This window comes from Oryx dammah, unplaced genomic scaffold, assembly GCF_014754425.2.
Source record: "Oryx dammah isolate SB20612 unplaced genomic scaffold, SCBI_Odam_1.1 HiC_scaffold_28, whole genome shotgun sequence".
NCBI lineage: Eukaryota > Metazoa > Chordata > Mammalia > Artiodactyla > Bovidae > Oryx > Oryx dammah.
In genome coordinates this window covers 11,382,095-11,405,933 of record NW_024070212.1, presented here as the reverse complement: position 1 = coordinate 11,405,933, position 23,839 = coordinate 11,382,095, and the positions used below count along the sequence as shown (strand labels likewise).

Below are 23,839 nucleotides of genomic sequence, written 5' to 3'. Positions count from 1 at the left end.
TTCTAATGTTCTTTACTTGTGCTGAGGCAATTACTCCTTTCATATTCTTTAGCTAAAAGAATTAGGATCCTATTCTTTATTTTTTTCAGGTAAAGTTGAAAACAAATGTTTCAAATCTACTTGAGCTCTCTGTAGAACTGGGAGGCTGCTACTCAAAATATACCCCTGACCTCCTCTGCTTTTCTGTGCAGGGGATGCAACTGATTCTTCAGTTTGTAGCAAGAACGAAAGAGGTGATGAGAACCCGAGTATGGACTTGATTTCTCCAAGGCTAAAAGATGTTAAGTATTCCAGCCAAATCACAGACCATAGACTTCCTTCAGAAGCCAGGACTGGCTGCAGTAGAGGGGGTCAGGAGGGCATAGGCACATGCAGAAGAAAACCAGGAAGTCAGATAGTGGGAGAAGTGGAGGGGAAGTGAGAGACCGTGTGGGAGGCCTGTGACTGCCAGAGGCTGTAGGGTTTCTCTGGCAGGGGAGTAGGCAGAGGGAGAGGTTTGTGTGTTGGTGTACCAAGGGAAGTCAGATGAGAGGGCGAGAGGGTAGAGAGGGGAACCGTGTCTGAGTTCTGAGGGCAGCTTGCCTGTGCAGGCATCTTTCACCTAAGAGAGCTTCAATGCTGCTTCTGCTGCCTCTGCTCTTCAAGGGACTTCTCTGCCATGGAGCAAGCACAGTGGGTAAGATGATCCCAGGTGGAAAGATACCCTTGGCTGGGAACTGCAGGGTGGAGAGGTTCTGGGGAGGACCTAGGGGAAGGGAGTAAGGCACCTACAGGATGCCCTTGGAGTCTGTATATCATGTTAGTTCCAAGCAAAGTATTCTTTGTCATAGTCTCAGTTAATCTGCCTGATTTTGGGGAGAGGATGCTGGCACAGAGGCAGAGGCTATGGGAATATGTGCAACCTGTGTAACCATCTCCATGCATCCTCTCCTCTATGGGGCCAACTTTTCCCATGCTTTCACTCCCTCTCTCAGACCCTCAGGTTCCAGGACCCCATCATCTGGCTGCAGAAGAACCCCCCTCCTTCCGCTTGATCCAGATCTCCTCCTTTGCCAACCACAGCTGGACGAAGACCCAGGGCTCAGGCTGGCTGGGCGAGCTGCAGACTCATGGCTGGGATAGTATCTTGGCCACCATCCGCTTTCTGAGGCCCTGGTCCCAGGGTAACTTCAGCAAGGAGGAGCTGAAGAACATACAAGCACTCTTGCAGCTGTACTTCCACAGTTTCCCACGGGAAGTGCAGGCCTATGCCAGTCAGTTTCAGTTTGAATGTGAGTTCCTTAATCCAAGAGAATGTTCGCTGGAAGGCTCTGACCATCTTTCAAAGGATAGAAACAATGTGGATGTTGACGTTGTTCCTTGTCTCCTTTTGGGCACTGTCCCTTCTCTGCTGACCCTTCACCACCACTCCCACTCTGCTTCTCCCATCCAATACACATAGCTCTCACACCTGTAAGATGTCCTTTATTTCTCTAACAGCCTTCCATCTAGCCCTTCCCCTTAATTATTTCAAAATACCTTTATTATCTCAAAATTTTCTTCCCACAAATTTCCTCCCCTTTTCCTGTCCCACCTCTGGCCTTCCATGTCATCCCCCAGCAAGTTTTCCTTCCTTTAAATCTCTAGGTTGTTTACTTTCCTTCTCTGTAATTTTTTCCATATTGATTCTCTCTTCCTTATCTACCCGCAGACCCCTTTGAGATCCAGGTATCATTTGGATGTTTAATTCATACAGGGAAGGCTTTGGAAACCTTCTTAAATGGAGCATATCAAGGATTAGATTTCCTGAGTTTCCAAGAAAATTCCTGGAAGCCATTTCCAGGAGCAGGAAGTCGAGCTGAGAATGTCTGTAGGGTGCTCAACCACTACCGAATTATTAAAGAAGTTGTGCAGAATCTTCTCAGTGACACCTGCCCTCGGTTTCTGGCAGGAATCCTTGAAGCAGGGAAGTCAGAACTGGAAAAACAAGGTGAGCACAACTCTTTCTCCCCTCCTATTCCTGGTGTTTCAACACCTGTATTTGAGTCTTCTACTCTTTATCAACCTTTTGAAACACATAATAAAAAGCTAGAGTGTGAGATGTTTGGGTCTAGAATTGTTTCCTAGAAAAGAGAAAGAAGTGATTACTCAAAATCCTTAAGGAACCCTAAGTCACTAAGCTGTAACCTAGGGTGCCCTCCTAAATTCTTTCTCCTCCTCTTTCCTCTCTAGTGAAGCCAGAGGCTTGGGTGTCCAAAGGCCCCAGTCCCGGGCCTGGCCGTCTGTTGTTGGTGTGCCATGTCTCTGGCTTTCATCCAAAGCCCATATGGGTGATGTGGATGAGGGGCAAGCAGAAGCACCCAGGGACTAGACGAGGTGATGTCCTGCCCAATGCTGATGGGACCTGGTATCTCCGAGTAACCCTGGATGTGGCTGCTGGGGAGGCATCTGGCCTGAGTTGCCAAGTGAAGCACACCAGCCTAGGAGGCCAGGACATCATCATCCACTGGGGTGAGAGAGAACTGGGGTCTGCTGGGAGGTGATAGTCTTCTCATAGTAAAAATAGCTAATGAGTGAGGAACTTAGAAAAATGGCCAGAAATGCTATGCACAAGAGGATACTGGGGGTGGATCCATGGAAAGAAGGGTGGAGCATGACAGTAGTTAAATTTTAAGAAAATACAAGAAGAGGATTAGAGGTACTAGAGAGAGAAAAAAAGAAGGACCTGGTGATGTGATGAAAGAGAGAAAAAATGGACAGACCAGAGACAGACTCAGGAGGAATTGAAATGAAGACTCTAGAAAAGACAGATGAAAACTCTGGGGAGGTCCCACCACTCTGAAATGAGAAGCATTAACTGTGGTAGAAGAGAGAGCACTTTACAGATTGACTTTCTTGTTTTATCCCCACCTAGGTGGATACTCCTTCTTCTCATTATTGATCTGCCTAATTGTAATAGTTACCTTGGTTATGTTGGTTATAGTTGATTCTTCATTTAAAAAGCAGAGGTGAGTCTTGTCTTGTTTTGTCTCTTTAGCTTCTTATCAGCTTATTCTTTTTTTCTCCCTTTCTCCTTTCTCTGATTTCCCTTATCTGACCAAGATCTTCTTTTCCTCCCACAGCTCAAGTCAGGATGTCTTCTCTATCTCCCACCCTGCCTTTCCCACAGGAGCCAAAACCCAAGACCCCAGGAATTCAGGACATCAACTCTGCTTGGCACAGGAATCATGGATCAAAAACAGACTCTTAAAGAAATGGAAAGACAGACTAAATCAACTCTAGTGTCATTAGTTTTACCTTCCACATAAAATCCCTTTCTGCTTCTGTTTAAACATGATTCATAGCTCTAAACAAAGCATGATTTTGCTAAAGCGATTTGCTCTGAGACCCGACCCGCACCCTTTTGAAAATCTTTTTCTTCCCCTCCCATCTTCCAGAATATCTTTCTGCTTCAGCCACATGTTCATCATTATTGATCCTTTAAATTTTAATTCAGATGCCTCTTTCTTAAGAACTTCCCTGGATAGTCCAGGGGAAAGCTCTTCTTTATACCAAAATTGGACTGTTCTTCCTAAATACACTCATCTCTTCCTACTCCAAACAGTAATTTTAAAATTTTTGTGTTTTTCTCTCATTTGCTTGAAAGCAAGATTTACGTGTTTGTATTTGTGTGCATGAGCAAAAGCCTCACCTGGTTCATGGCAGATTGTGGGCAGGTAGCCTGTGCAGTTGTTGCCATCTCAAAATCCTGTTCATTTTTGAAGGAGATACTGCATTTTCATTTTGTACTGGCCTCACAAATTATGTAGCTGGTTTGTCCTGAGAGAGATCTTTCTCAATAAATACTGACTGAAATAAATGTATTGTCAAATAAATGGTCTTAATCCCTTGCCTTTCTGGCATCTCTGCATTATTTGGCTCTGTTCTTATTAAAATCTTTGTCTGTCTCCCACCAAAGGTGAAGGAGGCAGCTAAGTGTTTCAGACTTCATTGCTGTCATGGTGTTTATGCATCTTCAGAGATATTTAAAGAAAATAGTAACACATGAGATTTTCTATTGTCAAAGAGAGGGTAGGGTTGGACTGACATTCCTACTTCTCTGAGATTATGTATTACTATGTATGTTTTTGTGGATACACATATTCAGGGGATACATTCATATTTTGGGAAGTTAGGAACAGAACATGGAGACTGAGGATTATTTTTATGGACAAAGCCAAGCAAGGAGGGGATACGTTGATCAGATGCCAGCCTAGTTACATTTATTTTCTTTAGCATTTTGATTTATTGTTATTATTATTACCTATACTTTATTTTCCTCTTAATTTTTAATATGGATATTAAAATTATCTAATTGCTTTAATTGAGATTCATCTGATGAGTCTGTTGGAGGTCAGAAAGCTATTAAGGCGTAGTGTTCATACTGATGTCCAGTTGACATCTTCCCTTGGATGGAGTAATTGAGCAGATTGCGTAGATTTTTTTAGTGGGAACTTAATACTCTATATGGGACATTACCAAGTGTTCCATGATCACTTATCCAAGCTGTACTCTTACACATGAACAACATATTAAAGTCAGTCCTTTCCATATTGAGAGTTTATCACCTTCTGAATGCAGAAGGCATAAAAATAGCTTATATAGAGGCAGCCACCTGATTTCAGAGAGGAAGGCAGCATTTTAAAGGGCTTTTCGAGCAATAAATAATGAAGTTCCATCACATGGTAGAAGGTCCTTCTCTATCAAAATGAAGATGCACAAGTAGGAAACTTTCAGTATCTAACTCAGGTGTGCAATTTAAGTATAGTTCTGATATCTCCTGTTTGAATATAATTTTTCCCCACTACCCTAATTTTTTGCTCACCATAGTTCTTGAACTTCTTATATGGATCAGGCTAACTTTTCTGGTCCTGCATCTAATCTTTCCCCTACTGGATATTATGCTTCTTTGACAGTAGACTTATTTCTTTCTTTTATTAACACAAAATTCTTTTGACTTAAGGCACAATTATGAATATTTCTCCCTCCATCTGGACCATTCTTCACTCAGATCTTACATGGATTATTTTGGGACACCTTTCAGCTCTAAGCTCAAGTGTTATAGAGAGGTCTTTCCTTAAAAGTTTAGCTAAAGTAGCACATAACACCTCAGTCATATCCTGCTCCAATACTGAATTAGTAAAAACTATCTCATTTATTTTTATGTATTTACTATCATTTTCATCTGAAATTTAAGCACTGTGACATCATAAATTTTATCTGTGTTAATGAAATTTGTATGCTAGTGCTTAGATTGGGTACAAATAACCTGATATAAAGAGAATGATTAAAAATATTTTTGTTGAATCAACAAATGATATAAGCTTTGACTAGCTAGAAGAGATCTTAAAGTCAGCAGTCTCTATCTTATTAGCCATAGATTTTCAGGTACTAATATGTTTCTGAAGTGCAGTTCTAGCGTCACTGAAAGATGTAAGTGAATAATTTTTTTTTTTTTTTGGTGAATCATTGATATTGTGCAAAGATGGTAAAATGGCCATTGTCAGCTCTCTCTTTTCTTCAAGTTATTGTCTTTATAATGTGTCAAGATCTCAAGGCACGGATAAGACCTTAAGAATGAGGGAGGAGATCTTGGGAAAATCTTAGCAGAGTCCTTCATACTGTGAGTGACAAGTACAGTTTACCATAATGTGCTACTCTGGATTTCTCTGCTATTGCATTTTAATGATCCCCAGGGAATCTCTTAGGAAAGGATGAATATTGTATTTAGTGACTTTCAGGAAACTCTGGGTTCTTGAACACAATACCTTAATGCATTCTAATTCTACTTTCAACAAAGTACTATAGTTGAGAAGTGGGCATAAATTTTGGTGAGGCACAAGATATACCTCCAGAAGAAGATGGATCTAGGATGCCTGCACATATGCACTCATCAATAAAACTGATATCAGTTCAGTTCAGTTCAGTTTAGTCATTCAGTTGTGTCCAACTCTTTACAACCCCATGAATCGCAGCACACCAGGCCTCCCTGTCCATTACCAACTCCCGGAATTCACTCAGATTCACGTCCATCGAGTCAGTGATGCCATCCAGCCATCTCATCCTCGGTCGTCCCCTTCTCCTCCTGCCCCCAATCCCTCCCAGCATCAAAGTCTTTTCCAATGAGTCAACTCTTTGCATGAGGTGGCCAAAGTACTGGAGTTTCAGCTTTAGCATCATTCCTTCAAAAGAAATCCCAAGGCTGATCTCCTTCAGAATGGACTGGATCTCCTTGCAGTCCAAGGAACTCTCAAGAGTCTTCTCCAACACCACAGTTCAAAAGCATCAATTCTTCACCGCTCAGCCTTCTTCACAGTCCAACTCTGACATCCATACATGACTACTGGAAAAACCATAGCCTTGACTAGACGGACCTTAGTTGGCAAAGTAATGTCTCTGCTTTTGAATATGCTATCTAGGTTGGTCATAACTTTTCTTCCAAGGAGTAAGCGTCTTTTAATTTCATGGCTGCAGTCACCATCTGCAGTGATTTTGCAGCCCCCCCCCCCAAATAAAGTCTGACACTGTTTCCACTGTTTCCCCATCTATTTCCACTGTTTCCCCATCTATTTCCCATGAAGTGATGGGACCAGATGCCATGATCTTCGTTTTCTGAAAGTTGAGCTTTAAGCCAACTTTTTCACTCTCCTCTTTCAACTTCATCAAGAGGCTTTTGAGTTCCTCTTCATTTTCTGCCATAAGGGTGGTGTCATCTGCATATCTGAGGTGATTGATATTTCTCCCGGCAATCTTGATTCCAGCTTGTGCTTCTTCCAGCCCAGCGTTCCTCATGATGTACTCTGCATATAAGTTAAATAAGCAAGGTGACAATAAACAGCCTTGATGTACTCCTTTTCCTATTTGGAACCAGTCTGTTGTTCCATGTCCAGTTCTAACCGTTACTTCCTGACCTGCATACAGGTTTCTCAAGAGGCAAGTCAGGTGGTCTGGTATTCCCATCTCTTTCAGAATTTTCCACAGTTTCTTGTGATCCACATAGTCAAAGGCTTTGGCATAGTCAATAAAGCAGAAATGGATGGTTTTCTGGAACTCTCTTGCTTTTTCCATGATCCAGCAGATGTTGGCAATTTGATCTCTGGTTCCTCTGCCTTTTCTAAAACCAGCTTGAACATCAGGAAGTTCACGGTTCATGTATTACTGAAACCTGGCTTTGAGAATTTTGAAAATTAATTTACTAGCATGTGAGATGACTGGTATAGATGGGTTCAAAAAGAGCCCTGAGAGGTGAACATATGATCACATTGCCAGAAATACCAGCTCAACAGGATTTGGGAAAGTTTAAAATATTGGTTCATGAGATTGCCAGAAAAGCGCTGTGTCATCACTGTAGTATAAACATTTGGGCTGGGTAATTTAACCTGAGCTCCTGAGTGAGGATCTAGTATTTAAAAGCAAAATGTGTCACTTAATCACTCAGAAATGTCATCTAGTTCTTTCTGTTACCATATCATTCTGGATGGAACCCTGGAAGATTGGACTTAGTGTTCTAGATGCTGGGGTGGGTTTTATAATAATACTTTCCATGCCTGCAAGCTATAAGACCAAGAAGGTAACCTGTTTTGCTGACAGTGCAAACCTGGGCCTTACTGTATTCTGTTGTGTACACAAATGCAGTAGAAGCAATAGGAGATGGGTTTGGAGAAAGAGATGGAGGTGTTGTTCTTGGTTGTTGGTAAATTTCTCTAGGAATAACATTAATTGTTGGAGGCAGGCTGCAGTAGGACTGAATGAATCAGAATATGCTGGGGTCCAAAGTCAGAAGAACACTGAGACCATATGCCCTTGACAAATCATGGGCTTGGAGAATGTTTATCTGAAATCTTCTGCCTAATGAATGAAGTAAGCTGAGGATGGGAAAGATTTGAGTAGTGGAGCAACATAAACTGAAACAGGGATCCAGGCCTTCAGTTTTCTCACTTGCAGATGAAAAGAGATATTCACACAGCGCCTGCTTGGGAGCAGTGCTCAAGGGGAGAGGTACTGTTAAAAGTCTCTTCACACAACCCACAGGCCGTATCTACTATAGATCTTAGGGACATGGGATTTACTCTTAGGCATTAAACTAGCTTACAAATTTTCTTCACCAATCATTTTTCTTTTCTTATTTTCTTCTGTAATTTCATCATTTTACTAGTTTTTCAAGATCACAAGTTTATTCTCTTTGGTTCATCATTCTTCCTGGATAGCCAGTCTCCAAAGCCTACTTTATAAGTTCACCTATGTTCTATTCTCTTTTCCATAATCCTGAGCTAGGTGTGAACACCACTGCCAAAAATGTAATACAAGTCATTCATCCCATTATCTATAATGGGATGAGCACAACTTGAGCATTAGCTCAATTACTACAGTCAATGAGAAAAGTACCCGTTTTATGGTTAAAGCTGACTGGATGATAGAATACACTTGTGTGGAACCTGTAGTAGGCTAAACACTTTTCTACACACTTTATACATATTAACTCATGGAGTTCTCAGAACAATCCTGAGCTAGGTACTATTATTGCCATTTTATAGATGAGGATACATAAATGACTAAGCAAAAGTCGCTTGGTCATGTATGACTCTTTGTGACCACATGGACTATACAGTCCATGGAATTCTCCAGGCCAGAATACTGGTGTGGGTAGCCTTTCCCTTCTCCAGGGGATCATCCCAACCAAGGGATCAAAACCTAAGTCTCCCACATTGCAGGCTGATTTTTTTACCAGCTGAGCCATAAGGAAAGCCCCATAGGGATACATAGGCCCATAGGATACATAGGCCACATAACTAATAAGTATTACAGGTAGTTTTGCTTCAAAATCTATGCTTTAAGCACTACACTGCAGATGCAACAAATAAGTATGGGACATCTACCATGTGATTGATGCTATGATACGTAGTTATATACAGCAGAGATCCAAGAGTAAAATACCCTTACACATAGAACTTACATGGTAGAGGGCAGGAGGGACAGACAACAAATAAATAAAATAATTATATGTAAAGTCATGACATATGCTTCTGATTATATTCTTTGCAGCCAAAGATGGAGAAGCTCTATACAGGCAGCAAAAACAAGACCAGGAACTGACTGTGACTCAGATCATGAACTCCTTACTGCCAAATTCAGACTTAAATTGAAGAAAGTAGGGAAAACCACTAGACTATTCAGGTATGATCCATCAAATATCTAACAGTTATACAGAAAGTGACAAATAGATTCAAGGTACTAGATTAGATAGACATGGTGCCTGAAAAACTATGGACTGATATCCGTTGTACAGTAGGCAGTGATCAAAACTATCCCCAAGAAAAAGAAATGCAAAAAGGCAAAATGGTTGTCTGAGGAGGCCTTGCAAACAGCTATGAAAAGAACAGAAGCAAAAGGCAAAGGAGAAAAGGAAAGATATACCCATTTTAATGCAGAGTTCCAAAGAATAGCAAGGAGAGATAAAGTATTTCTCAGTCATCAATACAAAAAAATAGAGGAAAATAATAGAATGGGAAAGACTAGAGATCTCTTCAAGAAAATCTGAGATACCAAGGGAACATTTAATGCAAAGACAGGCACAATAAAGGACAGAAATGGTATGGACCTAACAGAAACAGAAGAGATTAAGAAGAGGTGGCAAGAATTTGCAGAAGAACTATACGAGAAAGATCTTCACAACCAAGATAATCACTATGGTGTGATCACTCACCTAGAGCCAGACATCCTGGAATTCGAAGTCAAGTGGGCCTTAGGAAGCATCACTACGAAGAAAGCTAGAGGAGGTGATGGAATTCCAGTTAAGCTATTTCAAATTCTAGAAGATGATGCTGTGAAAGTGCTGCACTCAATATGCCAGCAAATTTGGAACTCAGCAGTGGCTACAGGACTGGAAAAGGTCAGTTTTCATTCCAATCCCAAAGAAAGGAAATGCCAAAGAACGCTCAAACTACAGCACAATTGCACTCATCTCACATGCTAGTAAAGTAATGTTCAAAATTCTCCACCAGGCGTTAGCATTATGTGAACTGTGAACTTTCAGATGTTCAAGCTGGTTTTAGAAAAGGCAGAGGAACCAGAGATCAAATTGCCAACATCCTCTGGATCATTGAAAAAGTAAAAGAGTTCCAGAAAAACATCTATTGCTTTATTGACTATGCCAAAACATTTGACTGTGTGAATCACAATAAACTGTGGAAAATTCTGAAAGAGATGGGAATACCAGACCACCTGACTTGCCTCTTGACAAACCTGTATGCAGGTCAGGAAGCAACAGTTAGAACTGGACATGGAACAACAGACTGGTTCCAAATAGGAAAAGGAGTACATCAAGGCTGTATATTGTCACCCTGCTTATTTAACTTATATACAGAGTACATCATGAGAAACGCTGGGCTGGAAGAAGCACAAGCTGGAATCAAGATTGCCGGGAGAAATATCAATAACCTCAGATATGCAGATGACACCACCTTTATGGCAAAAACTGAAGAACTAAAGAGCCTCTTGATGAAAGTGAAAGAGGAGAGTGAAAAAGTTGGCTTAAAGCTCAACATTCAGAAAACAAAGATCATGGCATCTGGTCCCATCACTTCATGGGAAATAGATGGGGAAACAGTGGAAACAGTGTCAGACTTTATTTTGGGGGGCTCCAAAATCACTGCAGATGGTGATTGCAGCCATAAAATTAAAAGACACTTACTCCTTGGAAGGAAAGTTATGACCAACTTAGACAGCATATTGAAAAGCAAATATATTACTTTTCGAACAAAGGTCCATCTAGTCAAGGCTATGGTTTTTCCAGTAGTCATGTATGGATGTGAGAGTTGGACTATAAAGAAAGCTGAGCACAAAAGAATTGATGCTTTTGAACTGTGGCATTGGAGAAGACTCTTGAGAGTCCCTTGGACAGCAAGGAGATCCAACCAGTCTATCCTAAAGGAGATCAGTCCTGGGAGTTCATTGGAAGGACTGATGCTGAAGCTGAAACTCCTATACTTTGGCCACTTGATGTGAAGAGCTGACTCATTTGAAAAGTCCTTGATGCTTTGAAAGATTGAGGGCAGGAGGAGACGAGGGCGACAGAGGATGCGATGGCTGGATGACATCACCAATTTGATGGACATAAGTTTGGGTAAACTGCGGGAGTTGGTGGTGGACAGGGAGGCCTGATGTGCTGTGGTTCATGGGGTCGCAAAGAGTCTGATGCAACTGAGCAACTGAACTGAACTGAACTGACATGTGCTCTAATTAAGGAATGAATTGAGGGAAGGGGATCAAAAGGGAAAATGGGCTATTATTTTAAGATGATGGACAGAATGTGGCACTCAAGAAGATGGTTTTTGAGGAGAGACCTAAAGCAAGAACAAGAAACAAGCCATGCAGTATTTATGGGAAGAACATCCCAAGGCAAGGGAGCACAAAAGAACAACATCGCACTATGGAACGTTCTAAATCCAGCACAGCTGTACTAGAGTAAGTGATGAGGAACATAGAAGATGAGGCCACTGAATTGAAGTCACATCATAATGGTGGCCTATGTGTCACAACATTGTGATTGAAAGTCATTGGAGAGTTTTGAATTAATGTGTAGCACTTTTTAGGTAAAAGGACATGAGTCCTTAAACACAAATACTGTCTGGTCTCACCATTGTTGCTGTTTAGTTGCTGTCATGTCTGACTCCTTTGTGATCCCATGGACTGTAGCCCACTAGGCTCCTCAGTCCTTGGGATTTCCTAGGCAAGAATACTGGAGTGAGTTGCCATTTGCTTCTCCAGGGACTCTTCCCGACCCAGGGACTCTTCCCGACCCAGGGACTCTTCCCGACCCAGGGATGGAACCCATGTTTCTTGCATTGTAGGCAGATTCTTTACCACTGAGCCACCAGGGAAGCCTGGTCTCACCATTAGATGACTATAAAATGGGGCATAATTTTATCTAGCCCTAAATTGCAGTGATCCTTATCTGCTTACTGGGTGCAGACTTAGTCTTACTAAAAGTGCACCTCACCTATGCTCACAAAGCAGTCTTTCAGCATCAGTTACCAAGTAGCATCTTGTGTTTTCCTCTCTAGTTTATGCTTCCACTTGTCAGCAGTCTGCTACCCACAGGGTTGCTTGCAGGAGCGTCATAGCTTCCATGAGCATTTGCGCAATCTCAGGTACCTTTTGCAGGGATGCTCCATACAGATGCATGACGTACTTACTACTCTGTTCTTCTTTTTTCTTTTTCCAGAGGGATTGCAAAGCTGATGATGCCTTAATTTTATTTCTTTATATTATTTTTAAAGGTTATTTTTCATTTACAGTTATCACAAAATATTGGCTATATTCCTCTTGTTGTGTGACACATCCTTGAATCTGTCTTACACTCAGTGGTTTGTACTTCCCACTTCCCCACCCTCATGTTGCCCACCTCCCTACCCACCCCCTACTGGTAGCCAGACACCAGCTTGTAGTTCTCACTAGCCACTAGCTGGTAGTTCTCAATATCTGTGAACCTGCTCCTTTCTTGTTATATTCACTAGTTTGTTATGTTTTTTAGATTCTACATATAAGTGGTGCCTCACAGTATTTGTCTTTCTCTGTCCAACGTTTCACTTAGCATAATACCCTCTAAGTCCATGTTGCTGCAAATGGCAAAGTTTCATTCTTTTTTAAGATTGAGTAGTATTCCATTGTGTATATGTACCACATCTTTCTCCACTCATCTGTTGTTTGACAGTTAGGTTGCTTCCATACCTTGACAATTGTAAATGATGCTGCTGTGAACATTGGGGTACACGTTGGACTTCCCTGGTGGCTCAGAGGTTAAAGCATCTGCCTGGAATGCTGGAGACCCAGGTTCGATCCTTGGGTCGGGAAGATCCCTTGGAGAAGGAAATGGCAACCCACTCTAGTACTCTTGCTTGGAGAATCCCATGGAGGGAGGAGCATGGTAGGCTACAGTCCATGGGGTCACAAAGAGTCGGACACCACTGAATGACTTTACTTTCTTTCATCTTTTCAAATTAGTTTTTTTTTTTTTTGGATATATACTGAGGAGTGGAATTGCTGGTTCTATGGTAGTTATATGGTAGAGCGAAAAAGCTGGCTTAAAAGTCAACATTCAAAATACTAAGATCATGACATCTGGTCTCATCACTTCATGGCAAATAGATGGGGAGACAATGGAATCAGTGACAGACTATTTTCTTGGGCTCCAAAATCAGTGCAGATGGTGATGGCAACCATGAAATTAAAAGATGCTTGCTCCTTGGAAAAAAAGCTATGGCAAACCTCAGTTCAGTTCAGTTGCTCAGTTGTGTCTGACTCTTTACAACCCCATGGACTGTAGCATGTCAGGCCTCCCTGTCCATCACCAACCCATGAAGCCTACTCAAACTCATGTCTATCGCATCAGTGATGCCATCCAACCATCTCATCCTCTGTCTTCTTCTCCTCCCACCTTTAATCTTTCCCAGCATCAAGGTCTTTCCCAATGAGTCAGTTCTTCACATCAGGTGGCCAAAGTATTGGAGCTTCAGCTTCAATATCAGTCCTTCCAGTGAATATTCAGGACTGATTTCCTTTAGGATGGTCTGGTTGGATCTCCTTGCTGTCCAAGGGACTCTCGAGAGTCTTCTCCAACACCACGGTTCAAAAGCATCAATTCTTCAGTGCTCAGCTTTCTTTATAGTCTAATTCTCATATCCATACATGATTATGGAAAAACCACAGCTTTAACTAGATGGATCAAAGTAATGTTTCTGCTTTTTAATATGCCTCCTAGACAGTGGCATACTAAATGAATTAGCCAAATATTTTAGAAAGAAGAATTAACTATGCAAATTAAATATTCTGAGACATATATTCTGATATTTCTACTAATTATATTAAATACTAAGGATTTTTGTATAATAACTGTAATGAATGCTATAATATAAACTTTTACTAATAGTAACACAATAAATACATCATAATGATAGTATAATTGCTCAGGCAATTTCAGCTTCTCAAAAGTTAAAAAGTGATTTCTAGAAAGAAATTTAGAAAAAGATGCAAATGATAAAGATTTAAAAATTCCATGGTACAATAATTAGAATTTTCTTCTTGTCATTTGAAACACTGGGTTTGACTCTTGGTGGATGTGAGCCAAAAGACACAAACAAAATGAAGATTGGGAAGAGGAAGTATTCATTACTTTCAGGAAGTAAGGGGAACACCAGGGATCTTTCCCAAAGAAGCATCCATCTCCCTGAACAGCAAAATCGGGGAAGTTTTAAGCTAAGGGTACATGTACATTCATAAATGGACTTGGGTGGTTGACGGAGCTCAAGTTTTAGTTGATTGAAGTCACAAGAATCAGAAAAGGTCAGTATTATCATCCCTTAGGTTTCAGTTGATCTGGTGGTTGAGTGTCCAATGGGGTTTAAATTCTACAAAATAGAAACAAACTGGGAATCTTTACAACTGATGTGTTATCCTTGCTATTGTTATTCTCTTGCCCGTTTGCACTTTGTTCTTTAGTTCCCATAAGATCATTATTATGGAGACCTGTTCAAGGGCAAGAATTGTGGCCAGGCTTAGATCATAAAATAGCTTAGGTCCAAAATGTCTTCTCTAATATCAAGAAAGCCATGCCTGGTTCTCTTTTTCTGAGTCCTCCTACCTTATCTGTATACATTCTCAGATATACTCAGCTGAATCTGTATTACTTTAATCCATATCCTTATTCATATAAACTCCCATTAAGTTTTCTTCTAGGATTTGCCTTCCTAGTATTTGATTTTTTATCAGTTTCATATATTCAAGGCTTTATAATTAGTTGTCTACTTAATGCCTAATGTATAGAAGGATTGTGAGTGCTTAATGTTTGAATATATTCATGTCATTACTGAAATGACTTTAAGCCAGTAAAAATTCTAGAGAGTTTCCCACTGATACACAGTAGCCTCATTGAACCATAAAAATATATATCAGCAGGTTCATATTCAAACTCTATGATGCCAGGTGCAGACATTAGGTCAAAAGAAAAAAAAATAAATAAACGAAACAAATGAGGTACAACTTTGCCTAAAGTTGAAATAACATGTTTTCACTCCTCAACAACTAACATGAAAGCACAAAACTGTGTCAAACAGAGATCTGAAAGAACACAAGCTCTAATTTTCAACATTGCCAGGGAATTTCCCCTTGCCAATCTGTAAACAAAGCTGATGACCTAGTTCACTCATTTCGTACTTTAGGGATGTTTTATTTTTGACACCGAGAGGAGTTTTTGGTAGGAATGAGCTATAATATTGTCATATTAGCGAGGCGTAACTGGGTCTAATATAGACAGTGAATTTAAGAGGTCTATAAAGAGACATTTTCACTGATTACTATGTAAACTGAGAAAGGACTAAATTAAAACAAGGACAGAAGATTCATCCTGGCTGCACAATTTAACCTAAGTGAGAAGTTAAATGACACATAATTGGGGGAAAAATATCAGTCTGTATCTAGACAAAGAAGAGTTATTTCTATGGATTCTTAGTGTTTGAATTAATCTTTCAATTATATGGAGCGTTCTTCCAAATGAATTTTTAGTTCATGTGATGTTTCCTATCAACTTAAGCTGAAAACATAATAGCTACTTCTCTTAATCTGCCCGAAATTATTGTGTTGGAAATGACGGCTGGGAGAAATGTAACTCATAGGAACAGAAAGTAGAAAGCAGTCAGGGGTTGGAGCTTCTGACTTGAAGTGGAAAGTTCCTGTTCAATGGGCACAAAGTTTCAGTTACACAAGGTAAAAAATTTCTAGGGTTCTGTTGTACTCTTAACTCTTAATACACTTGAAAATCTGTCACAAGGTTAGACTTCATGGTACGTATTTTTTATCAATTTTTTTTTAAAACGACACATGCATAAAAGACGTCTCTAAAAGTACATATTGATTGTTGCTTCAGAGTAGTGTTACTGCGGTGAATGCATGTGTTCACCCCATTGCAGTGCATATAATACACTATATAGAGACACAAGTGTAAAAGATGCTTCTAAGAGTCATAGCTGTGCATATGAATCAGGACTGTGCTATTTCAGTGACAGATGTGTTCATTATATTGTGATGTATGTAATAAACCATGTGAAGACATTTTTTTTTTTTAAAAAAAAGGATACCAGTGGCTATGGATCAGGAGTTGATATATTTTTTTCTTTTTTGAGTAAATTTGATCCTAAATGGTTTTTGAGTATAAAGATTTATTTGATACCAATGTGTGAAACTTGACTACAGACTAATTTTTAGTGAGGACCAATTGAATTTGCAAAATATTTTATCACTATTCACAAATATGCTTAATATTTTATCTTATTTTTTTCTGATATTAATCACAAAATGACCAGATGAGTAGACTAGTTCATGAGGGGAGTGTGTTCATAAAGGAGAAAACATTGTTTTTCTTCAGTTTTTAATTAATTTATATATTTTTTAGTAACTGATTTATAACGCTGCTGCTGCTGCTGCTGCTCGGTCACGTCAGTTGTGCCCGACTCTGCAACCTATAGCCTGCCAGGCTTTTCTGTTCTCGGGATTCTCCAGGCAAGAATACTGGAGTGGGTTGCCATACCCTCCTCCAGGGGCTCTTCCTGACCCAGGTCTCCTGCGTCTCCTGAATTTCAGGTGGATTTTTTACCCACTGAGCCACATGGGAAGCCCAACTGATCTATAATACTTTCTTAATATTTTAGCATAGCAGTCCACAACCTTTTATGCACCAGACGGTTTTGTGGAAGACAATTTTTCTACAGACCTGGAGAAGGGAGGTGGGGATGGTTTGGGGATGACTCAAAAGCACATTGCATTTATTGTGCACAATATTTCTATTATTATTTCTTTGTAATATATAATGAAATATATACACAACTTACCATGATGTGGAATCAATGGGAACCCTGAGCTTGTTTTCTTGTGCCTAGATCCCTCACGTGCACACTTCACAGTAGGGTTCAAGCTCCTATGAGAATCTAACATCACCACTGATCTGACATGGAATCGAGCTCAGGTGGTGATCAGAGCTTCAGGGAGCAGATATAAATATAGATGAAGCTTTGCTTGCTTGCCTGCCACTCATCTCCTGCTGTGTGGCCTGGTTTCCTAAGAGGCTATGGACCCGTATGGCATTCGTAGCCTGGATGTTAGAGACACCTGTTTTAACACTAAGTAAGATGACTGTGTGTGTGTATAAATATATATACATGTATATATATTTAAAAGTAGGGGAGGCTGACCATCCAAGAGGACAACTGATAGGAATCGGCTAGGGATTTTTTGAGTTCTGAAAATAAGTTTTAGAAAAGGAACTTGTGATTGAGAGGATGAGGCGGCCTTAAAACAGCAGAGAAGGGTCATTTCTTTCTAAAACCTATTTGGTCACAAAAACAAAACCAAATAAACTCTGGCAAACTTAGGCCATTGGGCCTTACACATAGCATGAGAGAATTAGACCTGTACTCTATGATGCATGGGCTCAGACTGTAAAGAATCCTCCTGTAATGTGGGAGATTTGGGTTTGATCCCTGGGTTGGGAAGATCCTCTGGAGGAGGGAATGGCAATCCACTCCAGTATTCTTGCCTGGAGAATCCCCATGGACAGAGGAGCCTGGTGGGCTACAGTCCATGGGGTCACAAAGAGTTGGACATGACTGAGTGACTAAGCACAGCAATAGAAGCATACTGCATAACCAGAGTCTGAATTAGACAGTTTATTTGCTGGGATATTTTCATTTGAGGTGAGAGTAATTATTATTAATGAAACAGAATTTAATGTTGAGCTCTCATAAATTATTTATTTGTACTCTTCTCAATTATCTAATACAATATTATGGATACAACCATATCAGAATTTAATATTGGAGTGACAGTCTTGCAGTGTTTAATTGATTCCTTAATTGACTTATGCACTCACATCATAATGGAAATGAATAGCAGCATCCTCACTGGTGGTAGAATGCACAGATTATTTGAATGTTTGACTATCTGAGGTTAGATGAGAACTAATTATAGAAAGGGCTTCCTTGATGGCTCAGCAGTAAAGAATTTGCCTGCCCTTGCAGGAGACGCGGGTTTGATCCCTGGGTTGGAAAGATCCCCTGGAGAAGGAAATGGCAACTCAGTCCAGTATTCTTATCTGGGAAATCTCTGGACAGAAGATTACATTCCATGGGGTCACAAAGAGTTACAGTCCATGGGGTCACAAAGAGTAGGACACAACTTAGTGATTGGATAGCAATAATTATAGGAAAGCCAGCTTCTCAAAAATGAGCTCATGGAAACTTGAATTTTCAGTCCTTTTATGCTCAGGTGGTAGACAAAGAGGGATTTCCCTGGTAGCTCAGATGGTAAAGAATCTGCCTGCAATGAGGGAGACCTGGGTTTGATCCCTGGGTTGGGAAAATCTCCTGGAGAAGGGCATGGCAACCCACTTCAGTATTCTTGCCTGGAGAATCCCCATGGACCAAGGAGCCTGGTGGACTACAGCCCATGGGATCGCAAAGAGTTGGACACTACTGAGTAACTAAGCACAGCAGTAAACCGAGCGTTTTGATTGAGAATTAGAAGATTCAGCAGGCATGAAAACACCATTCATGTCTGGATTCACAATTATATTTAAATTCCCAATAAACAACAAATAAATTTTTTGGTATATCCCACATGATATTTTGGGAACTCTTAAAGTCATTATTTATGTTTATTCAAATTTAAAATATACTGGGGCATCTTGTAATTTATCTGGCAACTGCAGACTAATTCCACAAGAATTAGGATATAAATGCAGTCATTTTTGCTAGAAGAAAGAAGAATTCTGGCTCCTAGCTAGTTCATTGTCTGGGATTCACAAACTGAATTCTAGGTTCATTTGAAACAGGATTATTATGATACTGTAAGAGCTGCTTACTTATGACTTATTCTGTTTTAGTTTTATGCTATACAAGCTATGACATCACTGTTGTTGTATTTTTTTAGTAGATATATTTATTGTATTTTACTGATTACTTCAGTAATTTAATAATTGCAAGTTTTATAAAAATATATTAATAAAATTACAATTATCTAAATATTAGAATAAAACATGAAAATAATTATTTGCCTCTTTTCCACAGTCTTCTCAGTGTTCAATGTGTACAACTCTAAAGGTCTCAGGAAAATTAACATAAGGAAATAATAATTTTTAGTGCTTCTTTAAGAACTACCAGGTTTTACTTGGAGTTTCTAGAACAAGTCTTGAATCTTTGTGCTCTCAAAATTTAAACAATCTTTTATCTGTAAATAAATCTATGTTTCCATAAAATTAAAGACGAAAAATATCTTTGTGTACAGCGAGTGGCAGGAAAAGTTGGTGGTCTTATGTTCAAATTGCCTAGAACTTTATAGCTATCATATAAAGCTATGACATAAAAAACTAGAGTTTTGTGTAGTTTGTGTAAGATGCAGATCAAAGTAAAACTTTTTAGCTTTGAAAAAGGAGAGGGAAGACCCTAGGGATGCTAAATCATATTTTTGTTCTTAATATCAATGGATAAAAGAGATCAAAATAGCTTTGCTGATCTAGTCTACTGAGATTATAGGTGGATCACATAATTAATTGAATAGTTGGTAAAAATCCTAAGACTCAGATGTGTTAGTAGCTACTGCCCACATTAGAGAAAAGGAGGGGGAAGTCAGGGCTATGCTGGAAGCAAGGTTGCCTTTGTGTAAGAGAATGGAGTAATCTAGAGAAGAAAAGATTACATATAACCTATATTCTTGTTTCCAATATCAGATTTTTCAATATCAAATATAAAACTCTAATCCTGGCAAATGATTTTGAGGAGTTTATTTCTGAAACTCTCTTGAGTCTCTGAACTAATCCCTTTATACTGATCTTTCTTTGGCACAAATTTTTGTTGAGAAATCAATGCCTATCAAAAATTTCAGCTTTGTTAATCACTAATCCTTGTTTCTGTACCTGTATTTCTTAGTCCGTTTGCAGCTGCTTTCAAGTTCAGAGTTTCCATTTCTGTAGGACTTCCCATCGTGTCTGACCACTGCATCTCTATTTGCCCCAAATATACTTGAGAAGGAAACACAGCTGACTTTTTTTGTTACCTACAGTCACGTCCTTCTTTTGCTGTTCACTGAATGCAAAGATGGATCTCTGTTGTTTCCTTGTTTTAAATCTATGAATTTATTTCCATAGTTACTGCTTTGTTCTCTAGAGAATTTCTTCAGGTTCAGAATTTATGGTAGAAACACACTGAACATTTGCTTTCATGTCTTTTTCTGAATGAATTGATTGATAAACAGTCAGTTTAAGCCTCTTCTTGCCAAAGCTGTTTTTACACTATTCTGATAGCTAGAGAAAGTTTTTCTTTTATTTATTTATTTATTTATTTATTATTTTACTTTACAATTCTGTATTGGTTTTGCCATACATTGACATGAATCCACCACGTAGAGAAAGTTTTTCAAGTGTCCAAGTATAGAAAGAGCTGTAATATACCAGTCCATTGCTCTGTCATTTCTCAAAACATACTCCTCTTCTTTGACACCAAAGCTAGGGTGCAGGATGGATACGCACAGGTCATTCTTTTCTCCAACTGAAGGACAAAAAGCAAAGAACTACAAGCGAGGCCCATGAGAGGGGGTTACCATTGCTGTCAATTAATCCTCATAATATCCCCAGTTTCAGAAAAGAAAATTAAGATATAAGAAGATTTAACTATTTACTTAAAGAAATGCTGCTGAGATAAGAATGTGGATTTGTGCTCTTTTTACTCCATATCTAGTGCTTTCTTCACAAGGTCTTCATTTCTCTCATCTCTAATCTACTCTGTCTGGATTTTAATACTGCTTATGTTGAACACTAACTTGAATCTATGGCCTCAGTGATGAATAAGCATAAAGTTTTTTAAATCAACATTTTGAAAATATTTTGCTTTACAATATTTCTGAGGTTTTCTTAAAACTTTTATTTTCAAAATTTACTTTATATAAGTGTGGATTTTTCTCTAATTAGTGCTTTAAATTTATAATATATAGAATATAATTGATATTACTTTATAAAACTTATTTTATTTTCCATTGCTCCTTTGATCCAACAATTATTTAATAGTATTATAAAATTGTCAGATGGAGGAGGCATTTTGCTATCATCAATTTTTGTTGTTGTTCAGTTGCTCAGTTGTATCTGACTCTTTGTCATCCATTAATAGTTTATAATGTAGTATTAGGAAGTAAGTTTCTACTATGACATTGTTTGGCATTATTTTTCTTTTGACTTAATAGCCAATTTTTATAAGTATGTTGTGTGCCTTGAAAAGAACATATTCTTTTATTATAATACAAAGTTCAATATGTAACTATAAGATATACTTTACTACATTTTCTGTTTATATTTCCTAAATCGGTAGTTATGCATTGTTGATCTGTTTTCATCATAATGGTTTATTAACGTTACCCATTATTAGTGTATCTGTTTCTCCTTGTAAATCTCTTATTTCTTCCTTATGAAATTTGCACCTGTGTTTGGGGACACATAAATTCATATCTATCATGATTTCATTGTGAATTGCAACTTTCAGCATTAGAAATATCTTTTGTCATTGTTTTTGTTGTTGTTAACCTAATGTTCTTGGCCCTAATTTTAAGTTGTCAAACATCAAGAACACAATCTTTGCTTTTTCTGATTTGCTTGTGCGGGGTATAATTTCCCTTCTCTTCACTTTTTTGGCTTTTTGCATCATTTTGTTACAGATGTGTCATATAAGGCATAGAATTAAATTCTGCTTTGAGAGTATATATGTGTGTATATATATATATATATATAAAATGTTAGTCTCTTTTTCTTAGGCACTCACTATTTGTTTGATCAGTTTTAAGTGATAATTATTGAATATCATGTTATTTATGCAGCAATAAGTAAACTTTACCTTCTTCACCATTTCTCTCTTCATTTTCTTAATTTTTAATGTGTTACTTTTTATTTTTCAGGTACATATCATTTGCACACTGCTCGGATCTATGGTTAGGTATATGTATTCTATGTCCACCACTAGTCTTTTGGCCAAAAGACCTACCAGACATATCATGGTGAATGGATCTCTTCAACTAATGGCTTCATCAAAAAAAGGTACTGGTTTTCAGATTCCTACAGTGTGTGTTAGTTTATCATGTTTACAACTATTCCCAAATCTCTAGTATAAGAATGTAGTATGGCTGTATAAGAAATTCCTGCTTGAAACCTTCCTTCTTTCAATTTCTTCACAATCTCCAATTTTTTCATCATCATTTTGTATTGCTGCCAAGAAATATGATTTCCACATGATTTTCTTTTTATTGTTAATGATCAGTATTTTTGTCGTGACTATGAATAGAGTGAAAGTATGACAGATTATTTCAATGTATAGATGCAGATATTTTATTTCAGGGAAAATTTCTTAGCAGTTTTAAATAATTGAATTTGTTTTATAGAGACTCCACTACTATAAATACTGGGTCTGCATTATCGTTCTTCTATGTATATCACTTTATGTATAATTCTTTTAAAGTATTCTCCATTTTGTTTTATTACACTTAATTAATGTTGGTTAGTGTTGCTAGAATTTTCATCTGTTTGAGGCTGTTTTGTTATTTTCTTTTCTCATATTTTGTTTTAGAGATGTCATTTGCTGAAATTTAGGAAATACATTCATGATTTGATTTTTTTCAAGTCTTTAAGTTTACTCTGTTATGTTCCAATGTGTTTTATATCACTTTTTTTCATTTTTTACTCATCCTTGATCAAAAATAGACTTCCCCCAGATGAATGTTAGCATAATGAATAAAAAAAATAAAGACTCTAAATGATTTTTGTTTCTATATTTTAGAACTTGGAAGGAGGTTGGTATAGATTAAGAAAAATAATTGTAATTTAAGATAATATTAATTAATGGGAGTCTGTATGACTGAAAATATTCTTGTTTTAGAGAAACATTGAATAGGCAATCTAATTTTACACCAAAAAAAAAAAAAAAAAACCCAAAAAACAAAACTGGAAAAAGAACAAAAAAAAATACCCTGAAATTAACATAAAGAAATAAATCATAGTGATCAGAGCAGAAATAAATGAAAAGTAAATAAAGGAAATAATAGTAAAGATTAATAAAACAAAAAGCTGGTTCTTTGAGAAGATAAACAAAATTGACAAACCTTTAGCCAGACTCATCAAGAAAAAGAGAAGAATCAAATCAACAAAATTAGAAATCAAAAAGGAGAGGGTGCAACAGACAATGCAGAAATACAAAGGATTATAAGAGACTATTATGAGCAACTATATGGCAATAAAATGGATAATCTAGAAGAAATGGACAGATTTTTAGAAAAGTTCAATCTTCCAATACTGAACCAGGAAGAAATAGAACTTATGAACAACCCAATTACAAGCACTGAAATCGAAATTGTGATAAAAAAAAAAAAATCTCCAAAAAAACAAAAGACTAGGACCAGATGGAGAACGCAATGGCAGCCCACTCCAGTACTCTTGCCTGGAAAATTTCATGGGTGGAGGAGCCTGCTAGGCTGCAGTCCATGGGATTACTAAGAGTCAGACAGGACTGAGCAACTTCACTTTCACTTTTCACTTTCATGTGTTGGAGAAGGAAATGGCAACCCACTCCAATGTTCTTGCCTGGAGAATCCCAGGGATGAGGGAGCTTGTTGGGCTGCCGTCTATGGGGTCACACAGAGTCGGACACGACTAAAGTGACTTAGCAGTAGCAGTAGGACCAGATGGCTTCACCTGTGAAAACCATAAAGATACTATCAGAAAACTACTAGAGCTAATCAGTGAATT

The 23,839-nt window shown here is 38.4% G+C and overlaps 1 protein-coding gene across 1 annotated transcript; it reads left to right on the top strand.

Annotated features, from left to right (window-relative positions):
• Positions 1–499: 499 nt before the first annotated feature.
• LOC120855635 (T-cell surface glycoprotein CD1e, membrane-associated-like) lies at positions 500–3,881 on the top strand. The gene is made up of 6 exons (XM_040230177.1): positions 500–676; positions 975–1,271; positions 1,691–1,969; positions 2,212–2,490; positions 2,894–2,987; positions 3,102–3,881. Exons 1-6 carry the CDS (start codon positions 616–618, stop codon positions 3,259–3,261), a joined length of 1,170 nt encoding a protein of 389 aa, XP_040086111.1. The 5' UTR covers positions 500–615; the 3' UTR covers positions 3,262–3,881.
• The last annotated feature ends 19,958 nt before the right edge of the window (positions 3,882–23,839 follow it).

Coding starts and splice junctions, on each gene's coding strand:
- LOC120855635 (XM_040230177.1), top strand. CDS start 616: ATGCTGCTTCTGCTGCCTCTGCTCTTCAAGGGACTTCTCTGCCATGGA. Junction 1,272..1,690: donor CAGTCAGTTTCAGTTTGAAT/GTGAGTTCCTTA, acceptor ATCTACCCGCAG/ACCCCTTTGAGATCCAGGTA. Junction 2,988..3,101: donor TCTTCATTTAAAAAGCAGAG/GTGAGTCTTGTC, acceptor TTCCTCCCACAG/CTCAAGTCAGGATGTCTTCT.